Below are 22,224 nucleotides of genomic sequence, written 5' to 3'. Positions count from 1 at the left end.
TCGAGTCTGAACTGAGGTGAGTCGAGTCTGAACTGAGGTGAGTCGAGTCTGAACTGAGGTGAGTCGAGTCTGAACTGAGGTGAGTCGAGTCTGAACTGAGGTGAGTCGAGTCTGAACTGAGGTGAGTCGAGTCTGAACTGAGGTGAGTCGAGTCTGAACTGAGGTGAGTCGAGTCTGAACTGAGGTGAGTCGAGTCTGAACTGAGGTGAGTCGAGTCTGAACTGAGGTGAGTCGAGTCTGAACTGAGGTGAGTCGAGTCTGAACTGAGGTGAGTCGAGTCTGAACTGAGGTGAGTCGAGTCTGAACTGAGGTGAGTCGAGTCTGAACTGAGGTGAGTCGAGTCTGAACTGAGGTGAGTCGAGTCTGAACTGAGGTGAGTCGAGTCTGAACTGAGGTGAGTCGAGTCTGAACTGAGGTGAGTCGAGTCTGAACTGAGGTGAGTCGAGTCTGAACTGAGGTGAGTCGAGTCTGAACTGAGGTGAGTCGAGTCTGAACTGAGGTGAGTCGAGTCTGAACTGAGGTGAGTCGAGTCTGAACTGAGGTGAGTCGAGTCTGAACTGAGGTGAGTCGAGTCTGAACTGAGGTGAGTCGAGTCTGAACTGAGGTGAGTCGAGTCTGAACTGAGGTGAGTCGAGTCTGAACTGAGGTGAGTCGAGTCTGAACTGAGGTGAGTCGAGTCTGAACTGAGGGTGAGGTCGAGTCTGAACTGAGGTGAGTCGAGTCTGAACTGAGGTGAGTCGAGTCTGAACTGAGGTGAGTCGAGTCTGAACTGAGGTGAGTCGAGTCTGAACTGAGGTGAGGTCGAGTCTGAACTGAGGTGAGAGTCGAGTCTGAACTGAGGAGTGAGTCGAGTCTGAACTGATGTGAGGTCGAGTCTGAACTGAGGTGAGTCGAGTCTGAACTGAGTGAGTCGAGTCTGAACTGAGGTGAGGTGAGTGAGTCTGAACTGAGGTGAGGTGAGGTGAGTCTGAACTGAGGTGAGGTGAGGTGAGTCTGAACTGAGGTGAGGTGAGGTGAGTCTGAACTGAGGTGAGGTGAGGTGAGTCTGAACTGAGGTGAGGTGAGGTGAGTCTGAACTGAGGTGAGGTGAGGTGAGTCTGAACTGAGGTGAGGTGAGGTGAGTCTGAACTGAGGTGAGGTGAGGTGAGTCTGAACTGAGGTGAGGTGAGGTGAGTCTGAACTGAGGTGAGGTGAGGTGAGTCTGAACTGAGGTGAGGTGAGGTGAGTCTGAACTGAGGTGAGGTGAGGTGAGTCTGAACTGAGGTGAGGTGAGGTGAGTCTGAACTGAGGTGAGGTGAGGTGAGTCTGAACTGAGGTGAGGTGAGGTGAGTCTGAACTGAGGTGAGGTGAGGTGAGTCTGAACTGAGGTGAGGTGAGGTGAGTCTGAACTGAGGTGAGGTGAGGTGAGTCTGAACTGAGGTGAGGTGAGGGTGAGTCTGAACTGAGGTGAGGTGAGGTGAGTCTGAACTGAGGTGAGGTGAGGTGAGTCTGAACTGAGGTGAGGTGAGGTGAGTCTGAACTGAGGTGAGGTGAGGTGAGTCTGAACTGAGGTGAGGTGAGGTGAGTCTGAACTGAGGTGAGGTGAGGTGAGTCTGAACTGAGGTGAGGTGAGGTGAGTCTGAACTGAGGTGAGGTGAGGTGAGTCTGAACTGAGGTGAGGTGAGGTGAGTCTGAACTGAGGTGAGGTGAGGTGGAGTCTGAACTGAGGTGAGGTGAGGTGAGGTGAGTCTGAACTGAGGTGAGGTGAGGTGAGGTGAGTCTGAACTGAGGTGAGGTGAGGTGAGGTGAGTCTGAACTGAGGTGAGGTGAGGTGAGGTGAGTCTGAACTGAGGTGAGGTGAGGTGAGGTGAGTCTGAACTGAGGTGAGGTGAGGTGAGGTGAGTCTGAACTGAGGTGAGGTGAGGTGAGGTGAGTCTGAACTGAGGTGAGGTGAGGTGAGGTGAGTCTGAACTGAGGTGAGGTGAGGTGAGGTGAGTCTGAACTGAGGTGAGGTGAGGTGAGGTGAGTCTGAACTGAGGTGAGGTGAGGTGAGGTGAGTCTGAACTGAGGTGAGGTGAGGTGAGTCTGAACTGAGGTGAGGTGAGGTGAGGTGAGTCTGAACTGAGGTGAGGTGAGGTGAGGTGAGTCTGAACTGAGGTGAGGTGAGGTGAGGTGAGTCTGAACTGAGGTGAGGTGAGGTGAGGTGAGTCTGAACTGAGGTGAGGTGAGGTGAGGTGAGTCTGAACTGAGGTGAGGTGAGGTGAGGTGAGTCTGAACTGAGGTGAGGTGAGGTGAGGTGAGTCTGAACTGAGGTGAGGTGAGGTGAGGTGAGTCTGAACTGAGGTGAGGTGAGGTGAGGTGAGTCTGAACTGAGGTGAGGTGAGGTGAGGTGAGTCTGAACTGAGGTGAGGTGAGGTGAGTCTGAACTGGTGAGGTGAGGTGAGTCTGAACTGAGGTGAGGTGAGGTGAGTCTGAACTGAGGTGAGGTGAGGTGAGTCTGAACTGAGGTGAGGTGAGGTGAGTCTGAACTGAGGTGAGGTGAGGTGAGTCTGAACTGAGGTGAGGTGAGGTGAGTCTGAACTGAGGTGAGGTGAGGTGAGTCTGAACTGAGTGTGAGGTGAGTCTGACTGAGGTGAGGTGAGTCTGAACTGAGGTGAGGTGAGGTGAGTCTGAACTGAGGTGAGGTGAGGTGAGTCTGAACTGAGGTGAGGTGAGGTGAGTCTGAACTGAGGTGAGGTGAGGTGAGTCTGAACTGAGGTGAGGTGAGGTGAGTCTGAACTGAGGTGAGGTGAGGTGAGTCTGAACTGAGGTGAGGTGAGGTGAGGTGAGTCTGAACTGAGGTGAGGTGAGGTGAGGTGAGTCTGAACTGAGGTGAGGTGAGGTGAGGTGAGTCTGAACTGAGGTGAGGTGAGGTGAGGTGAGTCTGAACTGAGGTGAGGTGAGGTGAGGTGAGTCTGAACTGAGGTGAGGTGAGGTGAGGTGAGTCTGAACTGAGGTGAGGTGAGGTGAGGTGAGTCTGAACTGAGGTGAGGTGAGGTGAGGTGAGTCTGAACTGAGGTGAGGTGAGGTGAGGTGAGTCTGAACTGAGGTGAGGTGAGGTGAGGTGAGTCTGAACTGAGGTGAGGTGAGGTGAGTCTGAACTGAGGTGAGGGAGGTGAGTCTGAACTGAGGTGAGGTGGAGTCTGAACTGAGGTGAGGTGAGTCCTGAACTGAGGTGAGGTGAGTCTGAACTGAGGTGAGGTGAGTCTGAACTGAGGTGAGTGTTGGTGACTGAGGTGAGGTGAGTCTGAACTGAGGTGAGGTGAGTCTGAACTGAGGTGAGGTGAGTCTGAACTGAGGTGAGGTGAGTCTGAACTGAGGGAGGTGAGGTGAGTCTGAACTGAGGTGAGGTGAGTATCTGTCTCGCGTGTGTGGTGAGGTGAGTCTGAACTGAGGTGAGGTGAGTCTGAACTGAGGTGAGGTGAGTCTGAACTGAGGTGAGGTGAGTCTGAACTGAGGTGAGGTGAGTCTGAACTGAGGTGAGGTGAGTCTGAACTGAGGTGAGGTGAGTCTGAACTGAGGTGAGGTGAGTCTGAACTGAGGTGAGGTGAGTCTGAACTGAGGTGAGGTGAGTCTGAACTGAGGTGAGGTGAGTTTGAACTGAGGTGAGGTGAGTTTGAACTGAGGTGAGGTGAGTTTGAACTGAGGTGAGGTGAGTTTGAACTGAGGTGAGGTGAGTTTGAACTGAGGTGAGGTGAGTTTGAACTGAGGTGAGGTGAGTTTGAACTGAGGTGAGTTTGAACTGAGGTGAGTTTGAACTGAGGTGAGTTTGAACTGAGGTGAGTTTGAACTGAGGTGAGTTTGAACTGAGGTGAGTCTGAACTGAGGTGAGTTTGAACTGAGGTGAGTTTGAACTGAGGTGAGTTTGAACTGAGGTGAGTTTGAACTGAGGTGAGTTTGAACTGAGGTGAGTTTGAACTGAGGTGAGTTTGAACTGAGGTGAGTTTGAACTGAGGTGAGTTTGAACTGAGGTGAGTTTGAACTGAGGTGAGTTTGAACTGAGGTGAGTTTGAACTGAGGTGAGTTTGAACTGAGGTGAGTTTGAACCATCTTCCTCCAAAATGCAAGTCCAGTGTGCTAACTAATGTGTCATCTTGCCCAGTTTTGTATCTTCATCCAAGACCTACTAGAACATACTCGTTGCGACACACCTTTGTCATTTTTTTGGCCACTTTAACTAACGTGACTATCAGCAGTTCCCAACACTATGCTCATCGGCATGTACTGGTACATTAATAGATGATTTTCACACTCAAGCGGGTGGGACATATATTGTGAATAGGCTGGTTCTTTCAGAGTGTGTCAACAAGAATCTGTAATGCAGTTCACTTTAAAGTACAACAACACTGAACATGTCACCTGAGTTAAAAATCTATTTTTACAAGATATCAGATAAAGCCAGAACTAACAAAAGCAACTTGTGACTCTCATTCGAGAGTCTTTTATATGTAATTAATGGAATAATTTGTTAGACAATTTGTGATATAATATTTTATTACTGTTTTTACCCATGTTGGTAATACCACAGGGCTAAAATTATACATTCTTCATAATTTATATACTCACTATTATTAACTGAAGCATAGCCACCGTTTCATTTGTTCACTTTCTACAACATCGTTTAAAAATGTGCTACATCATAAAGCTTTTACAATTTACACAGGCCAGAGAGTTACTCTTGACAGTTAATACAATAAATTAATTGTACTTTTGGAATAAGGGTATTTTATAACATGTATTTCATGAATATTTATGAAAATATAATATAATAGTTATGTATTACTACACTATATTTCAAATGAGATATATATCCAATAAAAACTTAAATTGTGGAACAATCATATCCAAATTCTATATGCAACAATATTGAAATGCAAATGACAAACTTCTATAGAGATCAGACTCATGCCATAAAAATGAAAATATCACAGTGGAAATAATTTCCTTGTTTCTACAATTATGTAGATTTTTCTAACTCAAGTACTGTGTACAGTACTGAAATAATCAAGAGATACACTTTTAGTCTCAAGGCTCAGCTTATTAATTGTGAATATCCAGTATTAGTTCACAGCACTGAAAAAGATTAGACACTTACAACATTCTTCACCAATATACATTTCCCATACTACACCACAATAAAAACTGGCTTAAAAATATTAGATTCATTAAAAGACACTGAAGCTAACTGTGACTACTACACAGGTATGCGAAAAACCATCATCACATTGATTAGAAACTTACTAACATCAATGAAAGAAATCAATATCTGCAAAGGTGATACTGAAAAAATATATTTATTGACTTAGCTGAAGTCTCGGTCAGGAAGACAAATTGGCGCAACCAGTGTCCAGGTGTACAGGGCCAGGCACAGCCAGCTAGATATTACTTTGACCCACACAGATGCTTCATTTGCATTAAGTGTCTCCAAGCTTGAGTTAGGACTGTAACAAAAATACAGCCATCTGAGAAGTTTCACAAATTACATGCATTTGCATAATTTTTTTATTTATTGATATTAACTTTGCCAAGCCAGATTTTAATGATAATAGTTTGGATATTCTAAAAGATCTGTAACATCAGTAATTTAATACCCTAAGGCTAACTTGAGGTATGTTGTTATTTTTCTCTAAACTCTTATTCATGCTTTTTACCATGTTGTCCTTGTGCCTTTTCTTTTCTCCCATCCACTTCCCCTGGTTGCAAACTTAACACTCAGTGCAGTGTTTTGGTTTTCTAAAGGTGTGTTTTACAACAGATCTAGACTGTCCCATCCTCACTGACTCTTGTAGCATGTTTCGGTTTGCCTATAGTACACTGATAGAATTCCTTTTGACCTTAACTAATGCCTCTCCAACTGATTGTTGTCTGACTATACCATTTTCCAGTGGATAAACATCTCCAATGCTTTTTTCAATGGTTCAGTTAACAGCTGTGTACAAAATCTACATGTACTGGAAGCAGTTCCATTGGAAACACTGAAAAGCCACCCGAGTCAATTTTTATGATTTTTAAAACCAACCACACTGTCTTCTACTACCACTTTCTGCATAGAAGACCACTACATTAGGGTTACTTTAGGTCAAGTCTTTCAGCAATTTCCAGTTCATAATTGCAGCTGTTTCATTCCAGTTTACTAAGAAGGTGAAATATACGGTAGTGACAGCCACTAACAACTCAAACATGTGGTAGATTCAGAAGAAAATACCGATGATCTGCTGTCATATCTTATTTTGGAGAAGAAAGATCGAACTGTAGCAGCTGCAGCATCAGTGCCAGCTAAAAAGTCAGCAATTGCTGCACCAGCAACAAGAGTTGCACTGGGAGCAGCAGCACTCCACAAGGAGACTGCTGTCTTGTACAATAAATACCAAGATCAGCAGCAGATGTCAATGAAGTACTACTAAATTGAAATTTATACATGGTAACAAACTCTACATGTTAGATGTAAGCCCAACAGCCATTACAATGAATTAAATGAATCAGTTGGTACATGTGTGCAGTGAAACTACTAGTTGTTGTTGTGGTCTTCAGTTTTGACACTGGTTTGATGCAGCTCTTCATGCTATTCTATCCTGTGCAAGCTGCTTCATCTCCCACTACTTACTGCAACCTACACCCTTCTGAATCTGCTTAGTGTATTCATCTCTGTCTCCATCTACGATTTTTATCCTCCACACGGTCCTCCAATGCTAAATTTGTGATCCCTTGATGCCTCAGAACATGTCCTACCAACTGGTCCCTTCTTATTGTCAAGTTGTGCCATAAACTCCTCTTCTCTCCAGTTCTATACAATACCTCATTAGTTATGTGATCTACCCATCTAATCTTCAGCATTCTTCTGTAGCACCACATTTTGAAAGCTTCTATTCTCTTCTAGTCCAAACTATTTATCATCAATGTTTCACTTCCATACATGGCTACACTCCCTACAAATACTTTCAGAAACAACTTCCTGACCTTTAAATCTATAATCGATGTTGATTAATTTCTCTTCTCCAGAAACGCTTTCTTTGCCATTGCCAGTCTACATTTCATATCTCCTCTACTTCTACCATCATCTGTTATTTTGCTCCCCAAATAGCAAAACTCATTTACTACTTCAAGTGTCTCATTTCCTAATCTAATTCCTCAGCATTACCCGACTTAATTCGACTACATTCTATTATCCTCATTTTGCTTTTGTTGATGTTCATCTTATATCCTCCTGTCAAGACACTGTCCATTCCATTCAGCTGCACTTTCAAGTTCTTTGCTCTCTCTGACGGAATTACAATGTAATCGGCGAACCTTAACGTTTTTATTTCTTCTCCATGGATTTTAATACGTACTCCAAATTTTTCTTGTGTTTCCTTTACTGCTGGCTCAATATACATATTGAATAACATCGAGGATAGGCTACAACCCTGTCTCGCTCCCTTCCCAACCACTGCTTCCCTTTCATGCCCCTCGACTCTTATAACTGGTATCTGGTTTCTGTTCAAATTGTAAGTAGCCTTTTGCTCCCTGTATTTTACCCCTGTCACCTTCAGAATTGAAAGAGAGTATTCCAGTCAACATTGTCTCTAAGTCTACAAATGCTAGAAACACACATTTGCCTTTCCTTAATCTTTCTTCTAAGATAAGTCGTAGAGTAAACAGCATTATTTGTCCCATCCAGACGTGAAAGTGCTCTGTTGAGGACTTCAAAGCACTGCCACTCTGGCTGGTGATCCCAGCCCTGTGGTTTAGCTATATTGGTAGCAATTTTACTGCCACTAGCACAGTGCATAATACAGCAAAGTACAGTCACACTGTGGCACTTCTAGACTTAGTTTTCATATTATATTTATTACATGAAGAACATTACCTTGAATCTAAAACAAGTTATAATCATGCTGTACTTCCATAATGTTATACTTTACATAAGGTTTCATTGTTTTTCAACAGTTACTGCAACCTTATTTATTTATTTACTTATTTATATACACTGCCATTTTGCCTTGCAGTAGGCAGATTTCTGGCCCTACAATGGAGAACCTCCCCTACAAATTATGAGCACTACATCCCATTCTGATACATTGCAAAATGCTGCACTAAGCACCAATTTAAATTTAGGAACTCTTCTTGCTAATGTTGACAGAAAACTGATGACAAGCAGCCACAATAAGACTTTCTCCAAATGACATTCATTTTTCTCAGAGACCTCATGTGTTTTGTGATCTAGCATTCCTTAAAGAATATCAAACTCACAACCTTATGAAGGTCTTTCTCCTATTCTACAAAAATATGATTGGTAGAAATTGTTGGATATAAGGTATGTGTGTTACAGAAAACACTTTCTTCAAACAGATCCAAACTTGTTTTAGCACATTTGTGTTACCTTTAGCAAGTTCCCTCTCTTCAAATCTATATAACTCTAACATGTTTTAAGAGATAATCTACAAAAATTAAGCATAAAACAGTTTGTTAGTTGGCATTGCCTTAATTTTTTTACATTATAGGGAGATGCAGGACCCTCTGTATATTATCATGTACTTTTAACTTACCATCTGCTACTAAAGTATGTTAATATGAATTTGGTTGGCGAATTAACACATATAAATGTAATTTTGTTATGGTCAGATATTTTGAGACCGCACTTGTGATTCCTTCTGTGTTTTCTGAGAGGAAAATGTACGTCATAGCACATATTCTTGTGAAATACAGGGGTTGTACAAAAATATGGAAACACCACAAAACTGCATGCTTGAACATAAACACAGTTACTAGCCAAACCCACAAATTGCACTTGGGTTTTTGACCTGAACAGCATCTGTACGATGTTCTCAATATGTTGCAAGTGTTAGTCTTGGTCAGAACAGCACTCTGCGTAGTTTTGAGTACATTATGATCAAGCTAAGTGAATTTGAAGCTGTGTAAATTTTTGATATTTGTATAGTGGGTGCTTCTGTATCCAAGGCAGCCAAAATGGTTGGTGTTTCAAGAGGCAATGTCAAAGATTCCCTGTTACAGGGAAAGTGGAAATCATCATCTGCTAAATCAAAACATGGACAAAAATGCATCTCGAATGACTGTGACAGATGATCATTGAAGAGGACTGCAATGAGAAATATGAGAACAACAGCTGCAAAAAGTCGCTGTAGAACTGAATGCCACACTTACAAACCCTGTCAGCACCAAACTAACATGAAGGGAGCTCCGTAAGAATGGAATTGCAGAGCAAGCTGAAATATCAAAACCACTCATCAGTGATGCAAATGCCCGTAACAGGAAAACGTGGTGCTGAAGCCATAAAACCTGAACTTGGAGCAATGGAAGAAAATTATTTTGTCAAATGAGTTATTTCACATTGGTTCAATTTCAGGCTTAGTTTACATCCCAAGAGTGAAACATGGTGGTGACTTGGTAGCCGTATCATGGTATTCTGTAGGGCCCATAGTTACCTGAAAGATTGCATTACTGCCAAGGATTATGTGACCATTTTGGCTAGTCAGAGCCATCCCATGGTACAGTGTTGTTCCACAATGGAGATGCTGTGTTTCAAGATGATAGGGCACCATTTCACTCAACTACCATCATCCAGGATTCATTTTGTGAGTATGAGGACTAATTGTTGCATATTCCCTGGCTACCAGTCACCACATATCAATATTACAGTCTTCAAAACAACCATATAGTGGTTCCAGATGCTGTATCTCAAGTAGCCACAAAAACAAGGAGTGCCAAAACAGATTGTAAAAAGCACCAGAAATACTTGTACTCATTCCAACAATATACTTGTACCTTTGTGTGAACCAGTTCAGCTTACCAAATCCTCTAGCAATTTACATTTGTGAAACCTGAACTGCTAATCACTGATTCTATACAATGCATATAAGACTCAGTAGTAAGGGGTGCTTTCAGACAATGTTTAACTACAGTGAATCCACAATAAATTGACCTTTTTTTACTGGTGCTGCCAGTAGTGGAGAAAATCAGCATTAGCTGGAAGATTTTCCATTTGTCTCTGAGGGAAGGAATCTATGCCACTTCCCTTCTACCAGTCCTCCCTCCTAGCAGTCCTCGTGCTGGGGCAAGAATTTGCCTCATGCCACTCCCAAAAGCCCCTGCATGGAGGGTAAAATTATCATAGAAAAACTGTGCCTTCTTTTCTAAACACTCAAATATTATTCCACAATGCTTCTCTACACAGATGCAAAGAAACTTTCCCTAACTCCGTTTTACAGATGGTATCTACACTCCTGGAAATGGAAAAAAGAACACATTGACACTGGTGTGTCAGACCCACCATACTTGCTCCGGACACTGCGAGAGGGCTGTACAAGCAATGATCACACGCACGGCACAGCGGACACACCAGGAACCGCGGTGTTGGCCGTCGAATGGCGCTAGCTGCGCAGCATTTATGCACCGCCGCTGTCAGTGTCAGCCAGTTTGCCGTGGCATACGGAGCTCCATCGCAGTCTTTAACACTGGTAGCATGCCGCGACAGCATGGACGTGAACCGTATGTGCAGTTGACGGACTTTGAGCGAGGGCGTATAGCGGGCATGCGGGAGGGCGAGTGGACGTACCACCGAATTGCTAAACACGTGGGGCGTGAGGTCTCCACAGTACATCGATGTTGTCGCCAGTGGTCGGCGGAATGTGCACGTGCCCGTCGACCTGGGACCGGACCGCAGCGACGCACGGATGCATGCCAAGACCGTAGGATCCTACGCAGTGCCGTAGGGGACTGCACCGCCACTTCCCAGCAAATTAGGTACACTGTTGCTCCTGGGGTATCAGCGAGGACCAGTCGCAACCGTCTCCATGAAGCTGGGCTACGGTCCCGCACACCGTTAGGCCGTCTTCCGCTCACGCCCCAACATCGTGCAGCCCGCCTCCAGTGGTGTCGCGACAGGCGTGAATGGAGGGACGAATGGAGATGTGTCGTCTTCAGCGATGAGAGTCGCTTCTGCCTTGGTGCCAATGATGGTCGTATGCGTGTTTGGCGCCGTGCAGGTGAGCGCCACAATCAGGACTGCATACGACCGAGGCACACAGGGCCAACACCCGGCATCATAGTGTGGGGAGCGATCTCCTACACTGGCCGTACACCTCTGGTGATCGTCGAGGGGACACTGAATAGTGCACGGTACATCCAAACCGGCATCGAACCCATCGTTCTACCATTCCTAGACCGGCAAGGGAACTTGCTGTTCCAACAGGACAATGCACGTCCGCATGTATCCCGTGCCACCCAATGTGCTCTAGAAGGTGTAAGTCAACTACCCTGGCCAGCAAGATCTCCGGATCTGTCCACCATTGAGCATGTTTGGGACTGGATGAAGCGTCGTCACACGCGGTCTGCACGTCCAGTACGAACGCTGGTCCAACTGAGGCGCCAGGTGGAAATGGCATGGCAAGCCGTTCCACAGGACTACATCCAGCATCTCTACGATGGTCTCCATGGGAGAATAGCAGCCTGCATTGTTGCGAAAGGTGGATATACACTGTACTAGTGCCGACATTGTGCATGCTCTGTTGCCTGTGTCTATGTGCCTGTGGTTCTGTCAGTGTGATCATGTGATGTATCTGACCCCAGGAATGTGTCAATAAAGTTTCCCCTTCCTGGGACAATGAATTCACAGTGTTCTTATTTCAATTTCCAGGAGTGTACTTTCTGATACAATGTGTCAAGATCAAATTCCTGCCATGTATTAGCCTGCCTCTCTCTCTCTCTCTCTCTCTCTCTCTCTCTCTCTCTCTCTCTCTCTCTCTCTCTCTCTCTCTCCCCCCCCCCCCCTTATGTTTTATGATTTTCTCTTCATTCCAAGTGTATTTTCTCTTGTTGGTTGAATTTTTCCTGGCGACATTTATGTGATGAACTGATTTCTTTCACTGCTGTCAACACTTTGGGACTAGTACTCTGTTTGCCGAGAAAAAAAAAATCTACTTCGGAAGCAATCAACTTTATTTCATTATGCCAATCAGGACTTACAGCAACATTAAAGATTCCTGCATGAAGTAGTTCTGGGTCTGGAAAAGAATATCTCATATGAAACAAGGGGTGAAAGAGAAGGAAGAAACAAGTCAGAGCTATCAGATACTGAGATCAATTAGTCAAATGGTGTGGGAAAAAGAAGGCACACAAATTATGCAATATTAAGAGTATGTAATTTAAACGGACTGACAGCCAAGCTTCAACTGTATCTGTCAACTGGTCAAATATTGGTGCAAATAGGAACAACAGCTGTAAAACAGTAAAGTGAAGATAGTCAGTGAAGAGTGCAAATACAAATTAGTCACAGCGAACATCAATAATTCATGTGGTGTTGAAACATTCTGTCAAATACTTACGAATACCAGTTTGTTAGAGTCATCATGACATAAAGCGTAGCCAGAGCAAACATGACGTGGAAGAATGACCAAGAATAAGCAACAGAGTCTTCTTCATTGTCCCATACTTTGGAACTTCGACCACCGCTTTCACCTCCATCATGAGAATTAGTTTCTGAAACAAATTTAAGAAAAAGACTCTGAAGAGCTGGTGATCTAAAAAAATAGTTATATATTCAGTTACACCACAGAAAAGGAAAATAATACCTAAAGAATTATCAGCATATTATTAACAACAAAGTCTGTATCTCTTTATCGAGAAGTTTTCTTGCTGATGATTTAGTGGGGGAAAAAAAAAATTATAGTTCTTACTAGCAAACTAGTCTTACCCACTAGAATGAACACTTAGTACTAAGAGTGTGCAATTATGAAAAATTGCACCGACATTAAAAATTTGTGCTCGGAACATTCAACTTAGTCTCTCTGCATTTACAGGCTGTATCGTTACCAACAGAGCTACTAATTATCTTGGTAGTAATGCCCACATAGTACTGCAATGACAAAATTCAATGTCAGTGGATGTAGTGTATTTAGCAGTAGTCAGAAACTATACTCTAGTGAGAAATACTGATCTACTACATAAAACTGGTTTTATGAAAGTGACAAAGATGACATGTAAATTTTAACTGGTTTTACTGATCACTTGCAAAAGACTGGAAATCTTTTTAAGCTTTTAGTTAACTTGGATAAGGGGCTGTGTAAGGTGAAGTGGGTGAGGGGAGAAAGGGGGCAGGGTTGGAGAGAATGGATGTTGACAGCTGGGAGGGAGGGACAACAAGTGCACAGCGAAGGAATATGACATCAGAATGCTCACCCTTGCACCTGCCAGAGGAGTTGAATGTTGTTCACTAGAGGTGGATGGGGGGAGGGTGAATTAACTGCTCATTTTAAGAGGTGGTTAAGCTTCATTTTCAGTTCTTTTATAAAAGAGACAATGATAACAGTCAATACATTCCAGTGATGCCAGTAGACTGCCAAAGTGTGTATGCTAATGGAGCATCACAATTCAGAAAGCAGTACACAAAATGCTACATGCTGGAATTATTCAACTATCTCAGAAGCAATACTTTATTTTTTTTGTGAGGAACAGGATGGGTACTAGGGTCATCTTGCAATTTAGAGTGTGAAAAAAATGTTACTATGAAAGACATATGTTTTCTCCCAAACACTGATGATACTTTAGGCTACTTAAATGAAGACAGGATTTTGAAAAACTATGACTTTACAAAAATGTCAAGTGTAAATTATTGTTGGATGTGATTATCAATAGTGACAATGCTGGAATGTCTTGTTTGATGTAGAAGTATACATACTGTTTAAGAAAACATTATTGGCTTGATATTACATTTCTATGGTCGAAAACAAGTACAATATAGATTGTTATATTAATAATGACAAATCAGAAACTTTTGTATCTAAGTCTAGTCACTAAAAATCTTGCACGAGATTTTAAATTCATACTGGTAATGAACATTACAAGAATCTTAAATCTTCAAGAACCTCTTTGCTGTCACACACCAAGACTGATTCACAAAAGGGTCCATAATGCAAAGTAATGCCTGTGAAGATGGACATTAAAGTATCATATGGAAGAACAGAGTTTTTATGAAGTCTAAGAAAATAAGTTTGGTACTGAGCAACAGTCATCATTATCTTTAGTCCACTACCAAATCTGATTGCTTGTGTAGCATTGGGGGAAAAACATGACAGACAAAATTCTTCAGCTACACTCTAATCAGGAAGTAACTGTTTTACTAAATGTTTTAATAAACTTCAGCAAATATGTGAACAATTAAGACATGTTGATAATCTCCACAGTTCCTTTACAATATATGCTACCGTCTCCAAGCTGAATCAACTTTTAACTCTACAGGCAAAATTTTGGAAATTGTTATGAGAATAGAAACACCAAAGAAAAGTTTCTCAATTTAATCCTTTTATGAGATCTGTTCAAAAATTCCAGAACTATGTCCAAAAAAAATTTCTACACTTATGTTTTACTTATTGTGCATGGTCTCTGCCGCATAATTCACAATGATTTGTGGAGTATAAGTGTAGATGCAGGCATTTTATGAATGGTCTCCCCACTCATAACAGTAACTACATTTTGTGCCAATGCCAATGGTATGTACCATGTGTCTTGTTTGTAAACAAACTTATTCCATTCTCTCACTGTACTTGCTATTGACAACAGTAACACTATTACTCAATAATGAGCTACTGGAGACCAAGAGTCTGCTAAACAACCTGTCTTCCTTTGACATACAAAACCTTTAAACTGATGTTCTTGTTCAAGAAACAACAGATATTTTTGACATGCCCAGAAATGGCAAAATTAAATCCAGATGAAATATGCAAACTGATCTTTCTCCTCTGTCTCATTACCTCATACAATTATTTTTCTTTTAACAGCAACATGCTTAAAGAAACAGATGGCCTTGTAATGGGCAAGGGGCTCTTAGGGTGTTTAGGAGATATATCTGTCAGTCTCCTCAAGAAACTTATTCTAAGCAAGCTTCCACCCTTTGCAAGAAAATCCTTTTCTACTGCACAAATGTGAACGATATTTTTATTATAGTGAATGTGTCCACGGATGACTTACACCTACTCTTAGATTTTTTTTCCCCCATTTTCATCCAGATGTCTTTTCACCCACTAATTTTTGTCAACTGAGTGCTCCATCAACTATTTGGATCTAACATTCACTTTATCCAATAACCAAATCACATTTGGGATTTATAGAAAGCCCAAAACCAGTGACAATCATCTGTTCGACATCTTGGCAAACTTTCAGTTACAAAAGAAGCTTCTTTTCTTCTATGGTTGATGGTTTATGTGACCTTCCCTTAGAGTTAGAAACCATTTTGAACAAGAGTGCAAAAATTTGACACACAGATAGAACCAATGTTTACCATTCTAGTCTGGCACACTGAATACACAATTAAAAAAAAAGAAAAAGAAAAAGAAAAAGAATAAAAAAACCTCTAAAAATAGCACCTCCTCAACCTCAGGGTGAGTACTTCTGAGCCCATTTATGTCTCTGCATCTTTTCAGGGAGACCTCTCTTACAGAATTGCCAGCCTTCTTAAAAGTCATCACATGAAGATAGCTTTCACAATTAACGATCAGGCCCAACATTGTTTCTATCACAACAAATGACTGTTGAAAGACCTATACTGCTCTTCAGCGCCTACACACTCCTGTGCTTACAGTCTGGTCGAACTGACCAAGCCCTTAAAACCAGATTTCAAGAACGCCTTTTAATTAGTATGGGCACCGTCAAAAACAACTAACCACGTGTAGTCAGCCTCCTCTAAATAAATCTCAAATGCTCCACAATGGCCCCAAAGGGAAAAAAAGGACTTTCACTTCTGGAAGAATTAGAAATTTCCACGCTTGTGAAACGGGTTGCAGACCAACGTCGCAACAAGCAACTGATTACAAAAACATCTAACTCTTTGCGATACTACGCGATTCGCTGCCTTCCCAAAATGAAATCTTTCTCCCCCCTCCCCCCCCCCCCCCTCCACTCTTACCCTATTTCCTCATTAAAACCGATTGGTTTCCCAGCTCCCTTTCTTTCAACACTTATGGCACCTTTCTTTCCATTCTTTTATGTAACACAGCTAGTTCCTTTACCTTTCGTATAACATTCTCTCTCTCTTACATGACCCTTACATTGCTAATTTCCTCTTTTACCTCTTCCCCCTCCTATTCCTTCATATTAATACATAAGGTTCCCTACATATATAAACCTTCTTGCTCCCATTCCCCTACACATCATTCATACTTCCATTGCTGAAGAGCTGCCACCTGGCTGGCTTCCAACTCACGCAGTTCCTATTTTGTAATCTAGTTGCTCCACTTGCGTGTTTACAGTTCGTGAGGGCACTGAACTTCCACTTCATTCAGATTGTTGGCTATAAATGTACACCTACCACTGCACCAGCTGTTCCTTCTGTTATAGTGATTTTAGTACATAACATTTCTCTCTTATTACTTGATATTTTAATATTTTAATCCCACCCTTCTGCCCTCCCAACTTTTTATACTCAATGTTTCTACTATTTATCTTTTACCCTCTTTTTAGAGTTCTCCTCAAGTACCTTTTAGTTCATGATAAAGTGTGTTCTCCACGGCCAACACGTCAAACGTGCCCTCTACTTAACGCTTTCAGTGCTCAACCATATGTTTTCAAAGTTTTTATTTACTCACCTTTTAGCGATTTCACATCTGCTTCTTGCTAGGTTCAGTGTTTGAGTTGTTTAATTGGAATTAATAAAACAATCACACAGTTGCAAAAGAGACTTCAATCATTTGAACATTTGAATAATTTGCTGCATCTGCCAGAATGAAACAGAATGTAATATATCACAATTCTACATCACTGGTCACTTCAAAAGTTCACTATCTTGCCATATCAGGATACTAACAATCAAAAGAGAGAGACTACATTAATTAACCAGTTGGCTTGGATATTTCGAAAGCCAGTGGAGGTTGCTAATACCTACTTAACCCAGTAACCCCCCCTTCCCCCTCACCACACACACACACACACATATATATATATATATATATATATATATATATATATATATATATATATATATATATATATTAGTCCAAAGATGCACAGACTCCTTCGAAATAGTTTTTAACCTCAAGCAATTGGGTGCTTCTCTTGTATGTCTCATTGTTCATTGACATTTTGCAACAGAGAGATGAATGACTACAGCAGCATCACTGATTTTCTGCACATAATGAATGTCAATATACTTGCAGCTGGATCTGATTATTAAAAGTTTTAGTTTCACACCACAGACAATGCACCATAGGGAAAAAGATATATAACTGGGTGCCTACCTTCATTAGCTACCAATGATGCCTCCCCTGTATGTCGCACTGCAGGATACAAAAAATGCATGTTACTGGCAAAATAGTTACATATGCTAAATTCTCTACTACAGATTATATTCTTTTAATTACAAAAGTACTTTTGCAATAAGAATCCAGCTTTAAAAATCACATACTGATTCTTTCCTTTGGTTTAAGTCAAAACATACTCTAATAACAGACTTTTTGCAAGCAGCAGCGTCGGTAATTGTCCTGATGTTTACTATAAGTAATTAAGATGACCTACAGCCACTAAAAATTAACATAGTTGGAAATCGTTTCAAACTACAATGCTTAATCCGTTTATTGTTAATTCACTAATACTGAAGATAACTGGTTATCAGTAGGAGAGCTTTGGCTTTGTAAATGCACACATTCATTATTTAATTTTATAGTTGTTGAGCTGAATAATTACGAAACAGTAAAATGTATTATTCATATCAGTATAAAATGTGGAACAGGAAAGAGTTCTCTTAAAAAGCTGAAGGGCCAAGATAGTCTATTAATAGTTTCAGAGTCACTAATTTTTAACAATGCAGTATTATTTTTACAACCAAATAGTCATTTTAAAGAAAAAAGTGCAATTAAGTACTGAATATATACTAAATGTAAGCCATCTCTTATTATTTAATCATATAAGTAAATCTATTAAGTCATTCTTAAAAATAAGACATTTTCAAACAAATTTCTAAGGTAGGCATGTATTACACTACTTTCATAACTATTTACACAGATAGGGAATTTATTTTCATAACAATGTTTATAACTTGCAAAGTTTTGTTCCATCACTTGTAGAATATAAGCCCTGTAATAACAGTTCATGAAGCTAAAATCAAATATCTTGGGCAACAATGTAAGATTGTAAAAACTTCATATTAACTAGCAGCAGTTATTCCAGGCTGAAAGTAACCCTCAAGATATACGCACTGGATGCATATCACATTGCGAACTTAAATCGAACAACGCAGAAAATAATTCTAACTTCAAACATTGGGCATATAATGTATACATTACTTTGTGCTAAAAGTCACACACATATGCAGGCAACAGAAAGTCATCATTTTGTGAAATGAAGAAATGTGGGAGCTCATGCACGTTATGTGATCAAACCTGAAAGGTTTTGGATGGGTTCCATAGATACTATCTGCCATACCACTTCAACCCAAACAAACAATTCACTGACCGATTTCACAAAATTACACGATGTTTGGTTTGTGACCAAGTTTCACACAGGTTCATGAAATTATATGCCTAACATGCAGGCACGTCAAGAAATGTCATGAACTATGTGAAGGTTATCCAGATGCTGATGTGTTCTTTAATGTCTGCACAAAGTGGCATGATTTACTAGAGCAACTTGACTATGTACATAAATGAGATTAATTCACTGTAAATTATTAATGTGTTTACAATCATCTCATACAATATGTGTATTTTTGACATGTCACGGAATTACGCTTATACGATGACATTTACATCTCCTAAACCAATATTAAACTTCTGAACATGACAGAAGAATCTGCTGAAACCAGTAAAGCAAAAGAAATTTTCTACCAGTGCAACTGATGACTGAATTTTACATATTACAACAATGAAAATTCCTGGACGGAATAATACGTAAAATACATATAGCTGACTGACGTGCAGTGGATAGGATAGAAACACAACAGAGTCTTGCTGCAGGTTGTGGTTTGTGTGTGTGTGTGTGTGTGTGTGTGTGTGTGTGTGTGTGTGTGTGTGTGTGTGTGTGTGTGTGTGTGTAAGGTCAACAAAATATGCTGTAAAGACAGCAGAGGTCCCGAGTCAAAGATTAAATGTTCCTCCCCATATTACTAGGATGGATAAAAAGTAAAACAGTGTCAACAGCCACCACGTCATTCACTGAAATGGCTGATAACTTAGGACAAACATATACTAGAACACAAGTGGTTAAAAAAAAGGGCATTTGGTCAAGGAGTGGCAAACTGCCGAAGGTTGGCGAGAATGAGCACAAAGTAGTGGGGGATCACCACTTAACAAATGGCAATGGCTAAAAAGACAAGTGCCCATACGCACCCACGCTAAAATGATATCCTCAAGACAAGAGGGCCGAGGGAGGTCAGCCAAGCTGTTGGGAGAGGCTTAAATTCCTGGAACTTGTCCTTGTCAAGAGAAGACCAGTGGTGATGCCAAAGTGACACCACCCGCTAACAGATGGCAACACAGATAGCTAGCTGGCCGAGGTAGGAGGGCTGCAGCCTTGGCAGCAGCTTCAGCAGCCTCATTTCCCATCAGACCGACGTGACGAGGAACCCATATGAACATCACAGTGACTCCCTCAATAGCGAGCAAGTGGAAACTTTCTTGGACCCGTTGCACTAAGGGGTGGACTGTGTACAGCACACTGAGGCTCTGAAGGGAACGGAGAAAATCTGAGTATATAGGACAATTAAAAAGCCTGTGTTGTGAGATGCATGGGTGGCATGGTAAAGGGCGAAGTGCTCTGCTGTTAATATTGAGCAGGGTTCTGGAAACAAATACCAAAAATGGTCAGTGCAGATGATGGAAGGAACACCCAAAATCACTGTCAGTCAGAGCCACCGGTTTACACAAAGGTGCTATCGCCAAGTTGCATGCGGAGGTCAAGAAACTTACAAGTGATACATCAAATCCAGAATAAAATTACAATGAAATATACACCCTTAGCTGCTTACAGGTGTTGATATACGTCAAAGGGGACAGATCAAAATATGTGCCCTGACTGGGACTCTAACATGGGATCTCCTGCTTACATGACAGACGCTCTATCCATCTGAGCCACCGAGGAAACAGAGGATAGCGCAACTGCAGGGATTTATCTCTGGCACGCCTCCCGCGAAACCCACATTCTCAACGTATTGTCCCACACTACATTCGTAGTGCCCCCACCCATTATACTTATTACTCGCGGTGTGTTGCCGATTCCTGTATGAGTTCGGGCACTGTTTGTGCATTCGCACAGAAGAAGAAGAGGAAGAAGAAGAAGAAGAAGAAGATGATCAAGTGACCGGTGAGCCGGACATGTCCGAAAGAACAGATACCATCTTAGTATATATACAGTTAAGGCTCACCGGCCACTTCATCATCATCATCATCATCATCATCATCACCATCACCATCTGTGCGAATGCACAAACAGTGCCCGAACTCTTATGGCAATCAGGAACGCGATGCGAATAACGACTATAATGGGTGGGGGCACTATGAATGTAGTGCGAGACAATATGTTGAGAATGTGGGTTTCGCAGGAGACATGCCAGAGATAAATACCTGCAGTCGCGCTATCCTCTGTGTCCTCGGTGGCTCAGATGGATAGAGCGTCTGCCATGTAAGCAGGAGAGTTCGAGTTCCAGTCAGGGCACACATTTTTATCTGTCCCCATTGACAATGCCTGTAAGCAGCTAAGGGTGTTCATTTCGTTGTAATTTCATTCTAACGAGCTGCATGGTCACCGATGGTATCTGTTCTTTCAGAAATGTCCGAAAGAACAGATACCATCTTAGTATATATAAATCCAGAATAGTTTCCTTGGGAAATGAATGAAGTTCAAGATGAACATGGTCTGCTGCTCGAGGCGATGGCACTGAAAGGTTTACACATGCCAGGAATGTGGAAGGTAATGTGAAGTTAAGCTGCCCAAGCAGTAGCCAAATGCGGACTCCAGGCGGTAACAGAAGAACGGCATACCCCATATTGACAGTAAAAAAAAAAAAGAGGGTGTAGGGTGGGTGTCCATGAATGGCAAACAGCATGCGTATTCACTGAGATCATCACGCTGGTATGACAATGGTGGTTCAGCAGCTTCTGCATAGAAACACTCAGCTGGGCTAGTGCAAAAGGAGCCAGTGGCCAAATGTATTCCACGGTGGTGGATTGTATTAAGTCTGCCTAAGATGGACGGATGTGCAGATGAACAAACACAACACAGAGTCTAATTTTGAACAGACAAGGGAACGGTATGAGTGGAGGAGAGTGGTCCAATCCACTCCCCAGGAAGTGCCACTTACGACATGTAGACCACAGAGAGACCACGTACAGCTTGCGGCCAGGTAAGACATGGGAGCAAATGGAAGAGCAACAGGCCCAAGATGTAAAGCTGATGGAAGAAACCAAGTGTGTTGCCAAAAACTCACAAAAGTGCTTTTGTCAGCGGAAAAGCGAAATCCAGTGTTGATGCTCCACGAGTGAAGATGATCAAGACCACTGAAGGTGCCACTCAAGGAGATAAGTCTTTGCAGAGCTGCAATAGGTTGCAAAGTCGTTGATGAAAGGCAGTCAGAGATGCCTGCTTGGCGACAACCATAATAGGGTTGATGGCTATGGAGTAGTACCTTGAAAATTGTCTTTTCAAAATTCCTGAAGGAAATGGAAGTGGCAAGTGGCCTTGAGAGCCCTAGGTGTATATTGTATGGAGGATACCAGTCCTCCAGCAGTTGTTGCAGGCTTTCTCCAAATCAAAACCATGGCTACAGTCTGGTATTTCCACAGAAAGGGGTTCATTATATGATCCGACAAAGTGACAAGATAGTCAACTGCAGAATTGTGCACTTTAAATCCACATTGTGCAGTGGGTAGTAGACAGCAAAAGACTAGCCACCATACCAGCTGGCCATGAATCATACATTCCACCACCCTGCAAACAATTGGAGAGAAACAGGACAGTAGCTAGAAGGAAGGTGTTTATCCTCACTGGGCATAGGTATAGGTACGACAGTGGCTACACACTGGCGTCTGGGAAACGTGCCATCTACCCAAATGTGACTGTATATGTGAAGGAGAAAGTGCCTGCCCACAAGAGAAAGGGGGCTGTAATATCTGAATATGAAAATCGTCCGGCACTGGTGTGGAAAATTGGGATGAAGTGAGAGCATGGTCTAGTTCTCTCATACTAGAGGTGACATTGTAGCATTCACAATTCTGAGACACAAATATCATC

The 22,224-nt window shown here is 42.0% G+C and overlaps 1 protein-coding gene across 2 annotated transcripts in view; it reads right to left on the bottom strand.

Moving 5' to 3' along the window:
• Nucleotides 1-4,494: 4,494 nt before the first annotated feature.
• Nucleotides 4,495-22,224, bottom strand: part of LOC126334618 (probable serine incorporator) — a 90,219-nt gene continuing 72,489 nt past the window's right edge. Inside the window, exons 8-10 of one of the 2 annotated variants that reach the window (XM_049997036.1) lie at nucleotides 17,241-17,279; nucleotides 12,339-12,492; nucleotides 4,495-5,459 (exon numbers count right to left, since the gene is read on the bottom strand). In XM_049997036.1, the coding sequence (XP_049852993.1) occupies nucleotides 5,321-5,459; nucleotides 12,339-12,492; nucleotides 17,241-17,279 (332 nt within the window). In that variant the 3' untranslated portion in view covers nucleotides 4,495-5,320. The remainder of the gene's footprint in view (nucleotides 5,460-12,338; nucleotides 12,493-17,240; nucleotides 17,280-22,224) is intronic. The other variant, XM_049997037.1, reaches the window with a different exon arrangement.

This window comes from Schistocerca gregaria, chromosome 2 (assembly GCF_023897955.1).
Source record: "Schistocerca gregaria isolate iqSchGreg1 chromosome 2, iqSchGreg1.2, whole genome shotgun sequence".
Lineage (NCBI taxonomy): Eukaryota > Metazoa > Arthropoda > Insecta > Orthoptera > Acrididae > Schistocerca > Schistocerca gregaria.
Note: the sequence above shows the minus strand (reverse complement) of the source record. Positions and strands in the feature narration are given on the sequence as shown.